The 18,070-nt window shown below is 34.7% G+C and overlaps 2 protein-coding genes across 5 annotated transcripts in view; both read right to left on the bottom strand.

Annotated features, from left to right (window-relative positions):
* dclk1b (doublecortin-like kinase 1b) overlaps positions 1-2,542 on the bottom strand; it is a 45,954-nt gene extending 43,412 nt beyond the window's left edge. The window contains exons 1-4 of the mRNA XM_058745373.1: positions 2,434-2,542; positions 2,267-2,338; positions 1,965-2,193; positions 1,101-1,488 (exon numbers count right to left, since the gene is read on the bottom strand). Of these exons, the coding sequence (XP_058601356.1) occupies positions 1,101-1,458 (358 nt within the window). The 5' untranslated portion in view covers positions 1,459-1,488; positions 1,965-2,193; positions 2,267-2,338; positions 2,434-2,542. The remainder of the gene's footprint in view (positions 1-1,100; positions 1,489-1,964; positions 2,194-2,266; positions 2,339-2,433) is intronic.
* A 1,587-nt stretch (positions 2,543-4,129) lies between these two features.
* spartb (spartin b) lies at positions 4,130-17,781 on the bottom strand. Of its 4 annotated transcripts, none has more exons than XM_058745363.1 (8): positions 17,646-17,781; positions 15,749-16,536; positions 12,839-13,105; positions 10,727-10,871; positions 9,562-9,756; positions 9,289-9,447; positions 8,805-8,895; positions 4,130-6,470 (listed from the first exon to the last, which is right to left on the bottom strand). In XM_058745363.1, exons 2-8 carry the CDS (start codon positions 16,532-16,534, stop codon positions 6,269-6,271), a joined length of 1,845 nt encoding a protein of 614 aa, XP_058601346.1. In that variant the 5' UTR covers positions 16,535-16,536; positions 17,646-17,781; the 3' UTR covers positions 4,130-6,268. The 4 variants fall into 4 exon arrangements, with proteins under 4 accessions (XP_058601346.1, XP_058601347.1, XP_058601348.1 ...); XM_058745364.1 differs by having other exon boundaries at positions 4,134-6,470; positions 12,908-13,105; XM_058745365.1 differs by lacking the exon at positions 4,130-6,470 and adding an exon at positions 7,335-8,656.
* Positions 17,782-18,070: the final 289 nt, after the last annotated feature.

Raw genomic sequence — 18,070 nt, 5'->3', positions numbered from 1 at the left:
ATCTTGTAGAGACAAGCTGTGTGTTTGTAATAAAAAACAAATCACCATTAAGACATTTTTTAACTTCAAACCATTGCTTACAAGCTAAGATATGAGCCCTCTATCCACAATATTGCTTTCCTCAGTGAAAAAGTTGCCTCGTCTAAATCAGGAGAGAATTGTGCACAGATCAGGCTTTCTATAGTTCTCATCAGTGGATTTATCTGGATTTTAATGTGAGAGGACAACAGGGAAGGCACTTTCACTGAAGAAAGCAATATTATGGATTATGGACTTGTAGTTTGTGATGGTTTAAAGTTAAAACATCTTAATGATAGATTTGTTTCTTACAACCACACAGCTTTTCACTTCACAAGATGTTAATTGATGGACTGGAGTTGTGTGAATTACTTGTGGATTATTGTGATGTTTTTATCAGCTGTTTGGACTCTCATTCTGACGGCACCCATTCACTGCAGAGGATCCATTGGCGAGCAAGAGATGTGATGTTAAATTTCTCTAAATCCGTTCCGAGGAAAAACAAACTCATCTACATTTTGGATGGCCTATGGGTGAGTAAATTTTCAGCAAATAGTAATTTTTTGATGAACTATCCCTTTAATGGTTTTCGATTCAAATAATTTTAGTAAAATAAAAGGTTAATTTCAAAATAACTAATTTCATTTGGGGGTCTCTGGGACAGTACACAGACTGTCATTCAAGGAATAAGCTGAATCTTTATGGCTTTAGATATCATCAGAATTATAATGCACTACTGGAAAGTCTCATTTTAAGATGATAATAGCTGGTGATTTAAGATGTTCAATAGCGTGTTCAATCTTGTAGACCATCTAGTACCAGCATTAAACCAGCTACAATCAGGTTGTCAGATTTTAAAGTGGTCTTGGGACAGTTAATGACTGGTTTGGATCAGCTAATGACCACTTTAGACTAGCTACCAGGTTCCAAAACCAGCATTTTCCAGCATGGTGTCCTCATGTGGAGAACAGGTACCAGCCAAACCTAGACACGTGTGGTTTTATGCAATGTTGACCATGTATGAACAAGAAACAAAAGATACTGGTGTCCCTAAACCTCCATTTATAGACACCCAGGCTCACCTTCCACCAGCTGATCCATGCTGGTAATCCTCGACCCGTCAATGGCATAAATGGTCCGGACGCCCTGAGGCAGATTTACATTATCTGACAGGGAGCGGGTGAGGTCTGCGAGCAGAGCATCCAAAGACCGGAATCTGTCGTTGGAAATAGCGTACACAATCCCCTTGAAGTACCGGTCTCCATTGCGGTAGAACCGGACCCTCTTGGCTTTCTTCTCGGAGCTCAGAGCCTGTAGGGTCCGGGTTCGGTACAGGCTGCAGTGGGCGCTGTGCGTGGGGCTCGGCAGGCCGTTCGCACGTGAACCCCCACGGCTGTATCTTTGTGCTTTGTCCCGTTCGTCGAAATGCTCCAGCTCCATGTCAACACCCGGGGCTGTAGTAGCCTATCTCTGAGGAAGATTGTGGGGAAATGTGGATAGATGAGCTATGTCAAAATTATAATTGCATTCATTCTAAGCATCACCCCGAGTTTTTTTTCTTCCTTATATAAAATGCATTTGTGCATATACTTGTTATTAAATATTGCAAATACATGTAATTAAATAGGCAGCTGTAAATGTACATTTCCGTGCGCTTATCCAACTGACAAAAATTTAATATAGGCAGTAGCCTAATTTAAAAAGACATTATAGAAAATGCTATAGCCTATTTAGGTTTTAAATAATAAACATTAATGTGTTATTGTTTTATACCTGTAACACGTTTTAATAAATAATATATAATATTGAAGTTATTTAAACACGCCCAAAGGGAAAGCACAATGAAGAAGTCGTCATCAATTAAAAGGCGATATTAAAGCACTAATAAATAGGCTAAATATGCGGACATAGGGCATCTTGCTTCAAAAAAAGAATATTCATCTTACTTGTGCGCGTGTATCCGATGAGCACAGTCGATATGAAAGCACACATCTAATGGCTTGTCATCTCTTCCAGAGGATGCTAGTGATGGTTTTAAGAGCAGGAGGAGAGGATCATGTGCTCTGCTGTGCTGGATGGGGCGGATGGGCTGTAGCCGGTGTCTGTCTGCCCCTTCCGCTCTTTACGTTAGACCATCCCTCGTTTCAATGCAGACTGGCAGCCTTTGTCGTATTCCTGAGGAGAAACCCCCCCTCAATGAATGAATACGAGCGAGGGCTGCGTCTCAAAAAGCTAGGGAGCTGCCTACCTAGACACCTAGACTGTCTCAAATGCAGGTCCTCGCGGGTGGGGAGGGGACTGTCCAGCGCCGCTTGTAGTCCTTCAGAGACAATTCAACGGTATAAAATCTATTCAAACTGACAATACATGTAAATAAATCAAAATAAATGAGCTATGATAGCATATGAACTGAACTGTGATGTGATTCCTCATATAGTCCGGTGTCACACCCACTATTGTCCGCTTAAATCAAGGTAGATCCTTTATTGCACCAGTGAGAAGCGTTTTTGCGACACATTACACTAGATCCAATTAGGCCTATTTTTCATAGTTCAACAGGATGATCAAGAGACTTGTGGTCGTGGGTGGCATAGGTTGTTTGCTTATTTTTATTTTATTTTCATTAGCAAGTTATGATTTTCAATTTCACTTAGCAAACCCTTACCAAAACGCCAAAAGATGCAGGGTTTATTATTTTGTAATACAATACACATTTCTGGATATAAGTGTAGCCTATTACTAAGGATATAGTCTAAGTGTTTTACTATTTATTTATTTTTTTTATAAATATTTATTATTATAGGGTGAAGTCAGCTAAAATGGGCCACGTTTTGGTAAATGACTTATAATACCATTATAATAGCATGGGTCTCTTAAATATATTTATATTTTTAAATGTGAAAAAGTATAAAAGTTATAAAATTATGAGAGTTAGAGTATCAGCAGGTACCTTCTTGAGCCACGGCACAACATTCAGGTAAAATGGGCCAGCTGTTCAGTTAAAATGGGCCAATATGAAAAAAGAACAACACAGGTAATTTCAGCTTAAATCATTTTATTTTTAACAGTAAATTGACACTATTGTCTTTAGTGTGCCATACACCATAAATGTATTTAATTAAACAAAATGTTGAATGAATATTTAATTAAACAATGCAATTAAAAATAAACTGATCATGTTGCTAGGTGTGTGTGTGTTTTTGTGCATTGGTGTCTTTTGTGTACATGTATGTGTGTATGCTTGTGTGTTTTTTTTTTTAAAGACTTAAGATTTTGTATGGATACATATCTACAGTAGGCCTATAAACCTATTTTCACCCTCAATTTCTGTGTAAAAGTGTGTTTGTGTGTATGCAGCCAATTTTACTGACATCTTCCTTTCTTTCCCTTTCTCTTCTTGTCTTTCCGTTTCCTTTCTTTGCTTGTCCTCCTGCCATACTGTTTGCAATGCAATTTTTTTAAAAGACTGCTAAGATTTTGTATGGATACATATCTAGGCCTATAAACCCATTTTCACCCTCAATAAAAGTTTATTTTATAAATTAAACTTTTTAATCTGAAATAGCATGTCAAAATATTGTTCATAAACCTTTGCTTTGTTGGTAAGCTTACTTATAATTGCTTTAGTACCCTTATTAGTGATTAATGAAATGTTCTATGTCAGGCTCGATTACCTTACACTCTGCCCTGCCCACCTTAAAAAACTCAAGACCAATAAAAATTATTGTTACATGTCAACAAGTGTTGAAGCAACAATGCAAGATCAGTTATTGTGTTTTTCTGTTTAAATTTAAAGAGATATGATGCTACAACCTTATTTGGCCCATTTTACCTGATAACCCATTTTATCTGACTTCACCCTAATATTGTTATATACATATAAAACAACTTGCAGATTATATTTTTTAATTATAAAATTTTTAATTACAGATAAAAATGTTAATTATAGATTACATCTTAATCAGAATCATAATGAGCTTAATTGCCAGGTATGTTTACACATACACGGAATTTGTTTTCATGACAGAAGCTTCCACAGTGCAACAGAATGACAGCGACAGGACAAAAACACTGATAATAAAAGAATAAAAATAGAAAAGTAAATAGGGAATAACAATACACAAATTGACAATTGTATGTACAGGTATATTACAAGACAGTTTTGTATGTACAGGTATAATATGTGCAAATTCGAAATGTAGTCTAAGAAGTGTGTTAGATAATTAAGTGTATAAAGAGTGTTGTGTGTTCCACGTTTATTGTCAAGTGTTCATGAGATGGATTGCCTGAGGGAAGAAACTGTTCCTGTGTCTGGCCGTTCTGGTGCTCAGAGCTCTGTAGCGTCGACCAGACGGCAGCAGTTCAAAGAGGAAGTGTGTTGGATGTGGATGTGGATGTGGTCCAGAGTGATTTTGCCAGCCCTTATGCTCACTCTGGATTACAACAGTTCTTGGAGAGTGGGGAGGGTCAATGATTCGCTCAGCAGTCAATAGTAAGTAAAACTTACTATTAGTATATTTCTATTAGTTCGTTTTTTGAAAGTCAAACTAGGACTGCTTGATTCCAGTTATTTACAAAATAAAAATAAAGATTTGAGATGTTTAAATTACCACATTTAAAATATCAATCTGTACAAATTAAGTCAAAACCTACACATCACGTTTACTGCAGATGTAAATATGGGTAAAGAAAGTTAATTTACACAAAGGCCTACATTTAGTACCAGCCATAACAAGAACAGTTTTGTAGTTGCATATATTCTTCCAGTGTTTATTAAAAATTACGACACCAGAGGGCAGCATACACAAACTTCAACGCATAGGGAAAAAAAGTAGACTATTATTCAGATCAATGTTCGCAGGAAGGCCAACAAAGTATTTCTACGGAAAATAATATTTTGTTCATCTGTAATGCAATAAAATGAAGTTAAATGCAACTGATTCATGGCACTTTGAACAACCTCGCCTTTAGTGCCTTGGCTAGGTTTAATGAACGCATTAATTCAACAAACAAACGATCTCTAAATTAGGGTACACACAAAAACAATGTTTTAAATGTTTAATTTATTAAGTCAGATAACCACAGGCTATTACATTATTTGTCACTGAACAAACCTATTGACTTGTGGTTAAACTTGATGCTTACTTATGCGGTCCATACATTCAAATGAGACATATATTGCATCAAAACAGACACAAAGAATTAACAACTCTTTTTTACGTTTACAGTGAAGTGTTATGGAACTTCAAGTTTATATATATATATATATATAATCTATAGAAACATGGTCAGTAGTCAAGTTTTAAGAAAAAGTGCAGCCATTGTCAACAGTTTTCATGGGGAAATAAAACTGCAGAGAGATGTTTTATGAGTGACTTCAAATATACGGCATTTTATAGTTTAATTCAGTTAATATTAAATATAAGCCTCTTTCACTTAAAATATTATTATATTATACCATTAATATGATAAAATATATATTTTAAACTTTAAAATCCTATCGTTTTAAACATTTCCAAAAAAGTTAGATTTTTCTGCCTTCTGAATAAACAGATTTCTGATATCTGACCACCGTATCATATTCCAACTGCAAGTGCAATTATATTTTTATACACAAAAAAAACCTAGAACCCGTCATCTGCAAGAAATTTCAATGTCTGTTCCTAGCAGGGGTTAAAGTGCTTTTTAAAACATAAAAAAAAATCCTGTAGTACCAAAAGCAAACAAGTCTGCATATAAAACAGCTATCATAAAGCACTCTTAGAATATATTTAAATTAAAGCTTTAGATATATGTATTTTTAAATATAAGATCATATTTTTTAAGGCTCTATGGGAAAACTGTAAAGTCCACCTTTGGCTTGTACTTTGTTTTCAGGGTCCATTTGAAAGACACAAGCCATGCAAAACTACTGAAGATTTAATATGAGTAAAATCATTGGTGATATGTTTGGTTGCGTAAATTGCTGGTGAAGTGTAAGGCAAGATCAGGAAAACTGTCCGGCAGGGCTGTCAGTCAACTTGTAAAGAGAATTTTTAAAATGCATTTACCATTTCCCCCATGGCACAGTGAAAATAGTAAACATGACAGCAAGATTAACTCTAGGAAAGTCTTTGGAGTTCAGTGTCAGTCACATAAACAAATAACAACAGCATTCATTGAAAAACCGGACAAGGATCCACCCACTTCTTCAGTCATTTGGTTTGCTCTTAAATATGGACACCTGAAACGAGAGATCTGAATCTAAATTCTACTTTTGGTCTTTATGTTTCTCAACTTGAGTGCTCGGCTCTTGGACTTTATAGTCTGCCAGGATGGCATGGGCAGTCTCTTTGCCAGTCTTCTTGACCATTGCCTTGATCCCCAGGTTGTCGATATTGAACGCGGTGACGCCCACATTGATGGCCGAGTTGACAGCGTGATCTGTGGCCTGGCCCGCTTCCGCCCCATACCTTGATTATAAACAACCCAGATTGAGTAAAGGAGGGAACGGGGTGATGAAAGAGGCAACGGAAGAAGCTTTAGGAGATAGACAATATTCGAAGCAGAGCAAAGCAGTTAAACAAACATGCACAGACAAATCTGAACTTGAGTTAAATTGCAAAATTAATCCTAAAGATGCCATAAAAACATTTATGCTGTGATGTGCAAAACTTGGATTGAGATTCCTCAATATTTTTAGTTAGAAAGGATAGGAGGGTCGTGCAAAGTATTATGATTAAAAAAACAATATTATGAGCTATATCACCGTTATTTCCCCCTTTTAAATATTGGATAATTATTGAAAGGATTAAAGCTTTAAATCTTAAACCTTCGTTATAATGAATTGTACAGTCGTACAGTATAAGATGATTTACACTCTCGTTCAAAAGTCTGAGGTCAGTCAACAAAGCTGCATTTATTTGATTTGAAATGTTTTTACAATTTAAAATAATTGTTCTATAGTGCTGTCAACGATTAAAATCGCATCCAAAATAAGTTTGTTTACATTATATATATATATATATATATATATATATATATATATATATATATATATATATATATATATATCCGTGTGTACTGTGTATATTTATTATGTGTGTATATATATATATATATATATATATATATATATATATATATATATATATATATATATATATATATATATATATATATATATATATATATATATATATATATATATAAATAAAAATACACACACATACAGTATATATTTTGAAAATATTTACGTTTATACATTTATATATTCATATTATATATAAATATATTTAATATATAAACAACATTTTTCTTAAATGTATACATGCATATGTTTGTATTTATATATACACATAATAAATATACACAGCATACACACATATTATGTAAACAAAAACTTTTATTCTGGATGCGATTAATTGTTTGACAGCACTAGTTTTCTATTTTAATATATTTTAAAATGCAATTTATTCCTGTGATGCAAAGCTGAATTTTAATATGATAGAAATAATATAATAGAAAATCATTCTAATATGCTGATGAGAAACATTTTTTTAATATCATTTTCAATGTTGAAAATAGCTGTGCTGATTAATATTTTTATTGAAACCATGATACTTTGTTTCTAGGATTCCTGGACGAATAGAAAGTTCAAAAGAACAGCTTTTATTTGAAACAGAAATCTTTATAAACGTCTTTACTATCACTTTTGATCAGTTTAATGCATCCTTTCTGAATAACATTTTTTTACTTATTGACCCCAAACTTTTAAAAGGTAGCATATATATACTGTGCATCTTGGTCAAATTACATTGATGATAATTGTGACCCTGAACCACAAAACCAGTCTCAAGTCGCTGGGGTATATTTGTAGCAACAGCCAAAAATACACTGTATGGGTCAAAATTATAGATTTTTCTTTTGTGTCAAAAATCATTAGTATATTAAGTAAAGATCATATTCCATGAAGATATTTTGGAAATTTACTACTGTAAATATATCAAAACGTCATTTTTGATTAGTAATATGCATTGCTAAGAATTCATTTGGACAACTTTAAAAGGTGATTTTCTCAATATTTAGATTTTTTCGCACCCTCAGATTCCAGATTTTCAAATAGTTGTATCTCGGCCAAATATTGTCTGATCCTAACAACCCACACATCAATAGAAAGCTTATTTATTCATCTTTCAGATTATGTATAAATCTCAATTTCGGAAAAAAAAAAATCACTCAAGACTGGTTTTGTGGTCCAGGGTCACAATTATGTTTGCCATTCGATAGAATCCGATAAAATCTTCTGCTGATGCAACAGTATAATTAAAGTCAGGCTTAAAAGGTTCAAAAGTTAAGAAAAATGAAGCAATAAAGACAATGAGATTAATTACTTTTGGCTGTTATAGGAACACATATTCATTCCATTTGTGAGCTGTGGATCATATGCACACAGCAATACAGGATGCTAACGGAGGTGATTTAATCATTATGTCCTATAAATCATTAGCATTGCGTGCAAGTGCTGACTGATTCAGACTCATACATAAGCTTTAGCCATGCTCGTGACCGTTAATTAAGGCCTTTTTACAGGGTGCAGGGAAAATGTTTCTACTTGTTTTCATTTGGGGTGTCTGAAATGTTCTCCAGACCCCTAAATCTGCAAACAAATAGACGGGAAAGAAACTAGCGTGAGTGCAGTTTATTTTTCTGATCAAAGTTACTGGTGAGAAACTGCAAATGCAGTTAAAACACAGATATGATCAACTTTAAAGCGGGTGGAATGAGAGCCTTGTGGAGTTACTTACTTATGTTTTACCGTGGTAACCGTTTCTGAAGCAACACTCTTTGCAATGTTCTTTGCTGCAGCCTCCAACCCTGTCCACATTGTTGCAAATCCTGATAAAAGTAGAGTATTATTTATTTTTCAAAATCAAAAGTGACAAAAGACATTTATAATATTGCAAAATATTTCTATTTCAAATAAATACCGTTCTTCTGAACTTTCTATTCATCAAAGAATTGTTTTACTGTATTTCCAAAATCTTACTGAACCCAAATATTTTAATGGTAGTTTAACTATCTTTAAATGATTAATAGCGCATATTACTTTTTGTTATTTAGTATTTGTTATAAATTTAGTCAATATTATGATGGCTTTTTCGCTCCATGGTAAATTTTGTATGTGTAAAAAACTTGATAAATCACGTTACAATAACGCCTAAAATATAATAATGTAATTGTAGTCATCAATGTGACTAAAACAGCCAAGAGTGGAATGATTTACTTCACCTTGAACTCCACTTGCTGCAACCACCATGGCACCATCGATATTGGAGCGTCCATCCTTGTCTTTCTTCAGAGACTCTGGGATAAGCTTCCCTCCGTGTTTCTTCACATGGGGTGCCAACTCTCTGCCAACATGTCCAGCGACTGTGCACAGTCCATCCACTGAAACAGTACATAACATGTTTTTGGCTCAAATCATACACAGTAAATGAAGTGAGTCTCATCTTTGTTGAATATTACCAACAAAATTAGGAATTTGCAAAGACACTTCCTTACCAAGGAACTGGCTGACCTTCACTGCTCCTCCTGTGGCCTGTTTGGCCACATGAAGGCTTTTGGTTACCGTGGGGCTGACTTGGGCTGGTTTGTCCTCTGGTGTGATGTGCTCTCGTAGTTTAGATGCACCTTTATGTATGGCTTTCCCCGTGTACTCAGCCCCTTTCACCAACCCCCAGCTCAGCCATGAAGCCCCTGTCAATATATTTCATACATTAAGGAGAGCATCACAGCATCACTGTTTTGGTGGAAACAACTGTTGATGTTCTGGTACAACCCAAAATGCTGGACAGGTTTCTGGGCCTTGAACGTGCGAGTCCTGTTTCTGTCTATAGAGGGTCAGAAAGCTCTTGGATTTCATCAAAAAAAAAAAAAAAAAAAAAATCTTAATTTGTGTTGTGGAGGAAGGTCTTACGACATGAGGGTGAGTAACTAATAACAGAATTTTCACTTTTGGATGAACTATCCCTTTAAAACACTAGGTTTATGATTCCTAAATCCACAAAAACGTGATAAACAATAACAGTATTGACATCTTTCAATGTATTGTCTAGTGACGATCCTAAAAATGTGTCTATTTGGCATCTAGTGAGAAGTTATGATACATTTTTTAAATGTAACTTTTTTTTCTTAAGACATCCAAAAGTACTGTTGAATTAAAACTTTGAGGTCAGTAGGATTTTTTTAAATAAATTAATACTTTTATTCAGCAAGGATGCATTAAACCGATCAAAAGTGACAGTAAATATATTAATATTACAAAAGATTTCTATTTGAAATAAATGCTGTTCTTTTGAACTTTCAATTCTTCATTTATGGTTTCTAACAAAAATAATAAGCAGCACATCTGTTTTCAACATTGTAATAACCAATATCTAATAAGAAATTTTTGAGAACCAAATCAGCATATTAGAATGATTTCTGATTTCACGAGACACTGAAGACTGAAGCAATGGATGGTGAAAATTCAGCTTTGCAATCACAGGAATAAATTACATTTTCAAATATATATCATTATATTGCTACTGTTTTTACTGTATTTTTGGATCAAATACATGCATAAGAGACTTCTTTCAACAACAAAAATCTTACCAAGCCCATACTTTTGAATGGTAATATGAATATGTTTCACATCTTTCTTTACATTTAAGCCTCATCATCTTACCAGTCAGGATCCCTTGAGCCACCTTCTCGCTCCATTCAGGAAGTACCTTCTCCTCCTCAGCAGCAGGGGGTGCTGCTTCAGCTGCAGGAGGCCCCATTGGCACCTTCTGACCCAGGTTAATGGTATCGGTTGCGCCATCTGATGCCTTGGGGACACAGGATAGCGGGCAACAGTTAAAACAAAGCATCATAAAGAACGCAGAAGCAGGCTCAAGCAATTACTAAAAGCAAATGGTTACTTGTAGGATGACTACATGGAAATTAGCTAGTATTGTTTATGACAAGGAGGGAATGCTTCCAGATTTTTCCCCGTTGGCCAAAAAATCCTTTGTTGTCTCTAAACACTTGAGCCAGTGAGTCAGCATGGTCTGCTACAACAACCTGTTATTTCCACAACAATGGTGGGGTTTGTCATCACCCCCTCCTTTACAGGGAACTGCGGCACTTGGTTCCAAACTCAGCAGCAGCAGCAGCTGCTCTGTGAAATGATTTCTAAAAGCATGAACAATGTTTTTCTGACTCACATAACCACTAGACTAGGATTATGCCTTATTATAATGCAACTGAATAAAAAAGTAGAAGAATAACATTGTGGGTGCGCTACTGTTACACTTGGCTGTGCTCTCATTCACCACTATCCTGAGGTAAGAAGGGAAACAACAGTGTTCTCGGTTTGCTAAGAGCATTACAGCTAATTAATTCTCCTTGTCCTGTATGCTCTCAATACATGGAAGCGCAGAGGAGTGTGCCAGCTCAAAAGCACAGGCCAAGTCAGCTCGCCATTTCATTATACCCAAAGCCAAATGTGTGAAATGCTTACGAATATCAACATTAGAGGCAGTGCAAGCAGCAGAAAGCATAGAAGCATTGTAAGGACCACATGAACTGTCAAGTGCATTAAATGAATAAGAAAATACAGTAGTTAAATCCAGCACATTAAAAAATAAATAAATAAATAAAAGGTGAAAAAGGTATGCTTTTTTACATGGTATGGTATTTACATAATTATGGTCACAAATTAGTTAGTATGTTAGTTGTTTATCTATATGGCAAAAACTGAGCTGGAATAATACAATATTTACAAACACAAAATAAAACCAAATAAACAAAAATACAGCAGATTAAATTATACAAGATTTTTAAAATTAAAATTAACAAATGTAAAAAATCTAAAATCTTTTCAGGTGAAATCTTACGAAACAAGTCCCTGAGTGAGCGTACGTCATTAAAAAAATACAAAGTTTTCTACTTGCATTAAAACGGGGACAGTCCACTATTATTAAAACAATAAATTAAATAAAGTCAAATTTAAAATAATCTCAATAATAATAATAATAATAAAGTATTATAGAAAAACTATTCATTTATAAAAATAGCTATTTTAATTAAATATTTTATACTTAAATATGATACCATTTATATAATTCTAACAAGCTATTTTATTTTTTTATAATTACTATTATTATTTATTTATTTTTTACTATTTTTGATTATTGGCAGAGTGCTACTGACCATTAATTCTTGGAGTCTTTCTCTAATATAAGGGCACATTAGGTGTAAAATGTCTAGCACTCTAATGTCATTTGGAAACGTCTAAGTTTCCATTGGTTTCATGGACATTAGAGTTTCTTCTGTATAACAAAAAAAAATAAAAAATTTTAATACTTCAAAAATCACCCTGTTGTGTTGGTATTCCTTAATGTTTAGAGCATAAATATTCACAACCCAAATGCACTTGTCATTCGGTGATATTACAATGCATTAATACCTTAAATAAATCTTTTAAACTCTCAAATACACCTGAAATCTGAAAAAGAAAAGGTGTTAATGAGGCAGGCAGATGCAGTGATATGTGCCCAATGCATATGAGCAACATGCAAAAATCTGATTCCAAACAGTGAACATCATGCATCTAAAGTAAATAAAGATTTTACCACAGTGTTAAATTCTTGATTCTAGTCTGTTGCGATAAAAGAAAAAAGAAAAACTCAAAAAAAAAACACCAAATAGGGGCAGCAACAAGTGAGATACTGGATTTGTTTTCAAAGCTGCAGTCTGCAGAGATTGAGTCAGTGACATACACAAAGTTTAAGACGAGGTTGAGCCACCACACCTGCTCTGAAGCCACAGCTGACCCCTGTGTTTCTGAGGTGGGACCTGAGGGGACACAGGGACAGCTCACCTGGACACGCAGGTCAGTCAGCTGAGAAAGAACACTCTGGAAGTGTTCACGTTCCTTCTGGGGAAGCTCGGAAGAAAGGACAACCCCAACATACGAGCCCGGGGTGGGAGCCATCATGTCAGGGAACATGTAGACCCCCGTGCTGCACAGCAGGACTGGGGAGTCAGAGGCCATCAAGGGGTAAAGCCAGTCACAAACCTGAAATTAGAAATAAAAATTAGTGTGGTTTCCTCAAGGAGGACCGGTATAATTTCTAACCTACCCCTACAATCAGAGGGCATCTATTGCCTGATATGAATGTCAGGCTACAAGCCACCAAAACCTGCAGGCAATAAAAATTTATAAGATTCAGGATGATTCTACTCATTGGGACTTAGTTATTACCGGATATTAATCTGCTTAAACAAACAGACCCACCTCAAACGTATGATTTATAGTAGACTACAGAGATCAAATAATACAAACCTTACTGAACAATTTTGTGAAAATGCTTTATCAAAAAATATACAAATCACTTTTCTGATTTTAATATATCAATTTAAATTAATATAATTATTCCCTTAAAATGTGATTTTAAAGGCCTCACTTTACAGATTAAAAAAAAAAAAAAAAAAACCCAATGAACAATAATTCATGTAAATTCTTTATTAGAAATATACAAATGTGTCCAATATAAGTTAATATAGTCTGATGTTATACATTTAATATAGTGCTCTAAAAATTACTATAAGGGACTATTTATAAATATGAATTTAAATGCCTTACTTTACAGATGAAATAATATAAGTTTTTACTGAATAATTCAAGTAAATTCTTTATGAAAAAAAAAATACACAAATGACATTTCTGATTTGAATATATTCCTATAGAGTAATAAAAAAAATTATTAGGGAATTTAGGCTTAATATGGATTTTAAAGGCTTTAATTATTTAATAAGAATTTTTATTATTTGATCTGTAAATTAAGGCCTTTAAGGGATTTTTTTTTTATTAATATTAATTCAAAGGCCTCATATAATGTAAATGCTTTATTCAAACATACATATCATATTCCATTCAAAGAATATTCCTTTAAAATGGTGCTTTTAAAGGCCAGTCTGGGTTTGGGAGACCTTTACTGATATTGCAGACTATACTGTAGGCTACAAAATTCAAAAAAATAAATAAAATAACATGATTGTAAAGCTTTGGATCCTAGACATTTGAATAAATCATAAGATATATTGCTTGCTGACAGTATCACTTCCACAGATATATAATGGATTAACATGTTATCGAGTGAAAAGTTATAAATGGAAATTGCCCCGTGGCTCAGAATTTGAAGTCCAGGCCTGGATTTCCTCCCAAAGTTGAGACAGTGGACAGCGCTGCAGTTGGATTCATTTATCCTGTCCTCATGACTGCTAGCATTAAATTGGATTACAGTCAAAGCCTAAAGCGCAGCAACTGGAGGCTCTTTATTCAGCTTCATGACACAGCTAATCTATGACCTCAATGTCCGTGTGAGGAGCTGACACTCTTTATTTTAGGATGTAGGTGTCTTTGGGCCCTTAATTTATATTATTACTTTATATTTACACAAAATATAGACATTCCATAAAATTACCTCATATTGTGAGGATTTCATAATTACATTAGGCACGTTATCAAGTGTTATCGTAAACTACATCAGAGTGGTGTTCAAAGTGTAAACTGTATTATCTCATATTGTGATGATTATATTACTGTCTATTTACATTTTCCAAAATATTATCACAGGTTATCACAGAACAAGAGAAGAGTGGCGTTCAAAGTGTAAAATGTATTGTGCTAAACCAGGTCGTTTATATTGTTTCTCGTGTAGGTGAACAATTCAAGAAAATTCCATCAGGTCATTAAACTCACACCGGACCACTAGAAGACTGGAGCTTTCCCGAGACGCCATCACTCAGTGAAAGCCTACTGGATGTAAGCAGTGAGTATACAATCACATGATACTGTTAAGAAACAACGGATGAGGTTGGTCTCATTAAAGACAACACCATTTCAAGAGTGCAGGGAGCTTTAGAGCCAGACAAAAGGTTGTGAAAGTAGGTTACAGGACACCATGTCTTGAAAACAAGCCTACTTGGACTGTTCTGTTCAAATGCCTGAAAATTATCACCATCAACAGTCTCTATGGGCCGAACAGATCAAGCAACCGTTTTTGAAAGAATCTCATGTAATACAAACAAATGCTATAAATTTCTAAAAGAAAACATGCTCAATTGTCATGTAAATAAAATGTCAATTAAAAATGATTACATTAAAAATGTAAATTATTTTTATTATATATATATATATATATATATATATATATATATATATATATATATATATATATATATATATATATATATATATATATATATATATATATATATATATATATATATATATATAAAACTTGCATATATTTATATTTAAGTATAATTCTATAAACTAATAATTTATAAAGCACATTTTCTCCCCAGATTCTCATTATAGCACAACAAATAGTAATGTATAAAACTCTAATTAAAAATGTATAATTCCATTATTATTGAAAATTTGTACTGAATTTAATTTAAAAAATAAATTATATATTTTTGTATTAAAAAAATTGGAATTTGTGGAGAAAATTTGTGTAATTGAACTTAAAGTTATGTCAGAAGAAAATCTTAATGTTCCTAAAACATGCTTAATTTTCTTTACAGAAAAAAATAAAAATAATTTTTTGTTTGTGTTTTTGTGTGTTGAATATGAACAAGCTGGACATTTAATTGGAAGATTCTCTCTTTCAGGCATATTAAGAAAAACTAAACACAGCTTTTGATTTCTCACCTGCAGGAAGGCGGGTGGCCTGTTTGGAATCCTTTCTGATCGCTCACTGGTGAACTTCACGATGCGCAGGTACCCTGGATAAGAGGGAGCACTGACTTGCCCCTCAGGTGTAACGAAGAAGATTTGCACCCCTTGAGGTAGGAAAAAGAGTTCCTCTCCATCCTCCCCCAGACACTGAGGAGAAGGTGCAGAATTAGACGAACTACTGTAGAACTCATCGCCAACCAGGGAGAGTTCGCCTGAGTCGGTGCCATAGGAGATGGTCAGGTGTCCGTCAGCGGCTTGAGGGGTGTATGCAGGAGGCTGGTCGCTTAACATATTGGGCTGCACTGAGGGAGAGACCGGAACTGGCCCACCCGAAGCCCCTGCAACCCCGCCGTTGGAAGAAAGCATCTGTGGTGGAGTCGGCCTCTCCGGCTTGACCTTCGGGATTTCAGGATAGAGTTTCTGAGGGGCTGCACTGCTATCCGAGACTTCGTTGAGGTCTGGGCTGGTTTCCAGCATGGCTAGGCGAGTAGTGATGTTGTTGAGAGTCTCCTGCATCTTGCGCTGCATCTGTCTAGCTGATTCCCAGGAGGGACCCACACACTCCATACCCTGTGAGGGAACACTGAGAGCCCGGAGTAGGTGCTGCCGCCCTTGTTGGTACAGTTTTAGCGCCTCTGCACTATGGCCCGCCTCATCCTCTGTGAGAGCTTTATTGATGTATGTGAATGCCTTCTCATACCCATCTTTGATCACCTGCAGCCTGGCGTTATCAAAGGCGTCCTGCTTTGCTTGCTCCATGACTGAAAGAACAAGTCAGGAATGTTGTCAAACTCCATGTGTTTTAACGCTACATAACTTCCTCACATTTTTTATATTACAAGATCTGCCAACAAGCAAATTTTACTTCTACAATTTTGCTTTTTTGGGCAGTGGAAAGATTGTTTGTGAAATAAAAAGTTATCACTTTTTGTTTAAATATTACCAAGTTTTTGCTGTTGGAATAACTTGCATGTGCATGTGTACCCTCATGAAAAAGGGTAATTATACTTGCAGATAATGTAATAAAATTGAAGTAAAAAAAATACCACATACTTAAATTTTGTTCAACATTACATTTAAGTAAATACATTTAAAATGTACTAAACTAGAGCTGAATCCATTCAAATGTGTAATTACATAAATATTTGAATACATGACATAAAAGTTTAAACATTAATGGCATTAAAGTACATTTTAGTTTACAATAAATTGTCAGTACATTCAGCAGACCATATTTCAAAGACAACAAAACTCAAATTGCATACAAAAATGTCCTACTTATGTCAAAAAAGAACTCGTACGTTCAACTGATTACATTTCATATAAATTTAACACTTAAGCATATTCTTTTAAAGCATATTAAGTAACGTTACCCTTTTAAAAGTAAATGCAATGAAACATGAATTTCAGTACCACTGCATATATCAGCGTACCACTGTATTACCATCTGGCGCCATGATACCGATATACTGTAGTATTTTTCCACAGAAGAACTTAAATTACTCAATTATTATGCGTATTCTGATAAATTAAGCTAAACTACCTTTTTTTTCCTGACACGTCTTTCCCGGCCTATTAGCATTGGACCAGCTTATACTGACGTACTGAGCACGAGCGTGTCACACATGAGGATTTACAAAGTAAACACCTGCTTAACATTGCGAAGTGACATTCAAACTTGAAGAAGAGGCCTAGTTGGTAGTTTATCTAGTGAATCTTGAAACACGAGTATCTTATTAACTATTAAAACAACAATCCAACATAATGAAAGTGTTACTGGCTAACATCCTTTCATAAAGCCCCCATATTAACCTCTCATTGGTTACCTCTGTTGTATTCAAAGCAGTTACATTTCCATTTGGAAACTCACCAGGAGATGTGATAAATGAAATGAAATATGGAGTTTAATGCGTGTTCTGCGTTATTCCGGGCTTGTTGATTGAACAGCTTCAGCTCTCTGACAGCTGAGCTGCTGCTGATCTCGTGCGTGTCTATTACGTGAGCCAGTAAAGACGTTTTTAAAGCGTAGATTGCAGCTCGTCCACTACATATACGCTTCCGCGTTTAGTCACGTGCTGCTTTTTGCGGTTTCTGATTGGTTATAGGAGTTTACTGAATAGATGTAGCCTAGTTGACATTTTTTCCATTAACATTTAAGGTTAAAATGTCTAAAAAAAAGTGCATAAGGCAACACGGTCAGAGTAAACGTTAATAGGTTGAAGCTACCCAGTGATTAATCTCAATGTAAACCAGGCGCATCTTTATAAATCAACCTCTAAATCAGCATGTGACGTT

Source organism: Onychostoma macrolepis, chromosome 15, assembly GCF_012432095.1.
Source record: "Onychostoma macrolepis isolate SWU-2019 chromosome 15, ASM1243209v1, whole genome shotgun sequence".
Classification (NCBI taxonomy): Eukaryota; Metazoa; Chordata; class Actinopteri; order Cypriniformes; family Cyprinidae; genus Onychostoma; species Onychostoma macrolepis.
This window is presented reverse-complemented; position numbering and strand designations above follow the sequence as displayed.

Bases quoted from the DNA above. Each gene is read 5' to 3' on its own strand.
- spartb (XM_058745363.1), bottom strand. From the start codon at position 16,534: ATGGAGCAAGCAAAGCAGGACGCCTTTGATAACGCCAGGCTGCAGGTG. The intron at 13,106-15,748 runs GTGAGAAATCAA...TTCTAATTTCAG, and splicing joins GGCCACCCGCCTTCCTGCAG to GTTTGTGACTGGCTTTACCC. The intron at 9,448-9,561 runs GTAAGGAAGTGT...GTACTGTTTCAG, and splicing joins GAAGGTCAGCCAGTTCCTTG to TGGATGGACTGTGCACAGTC.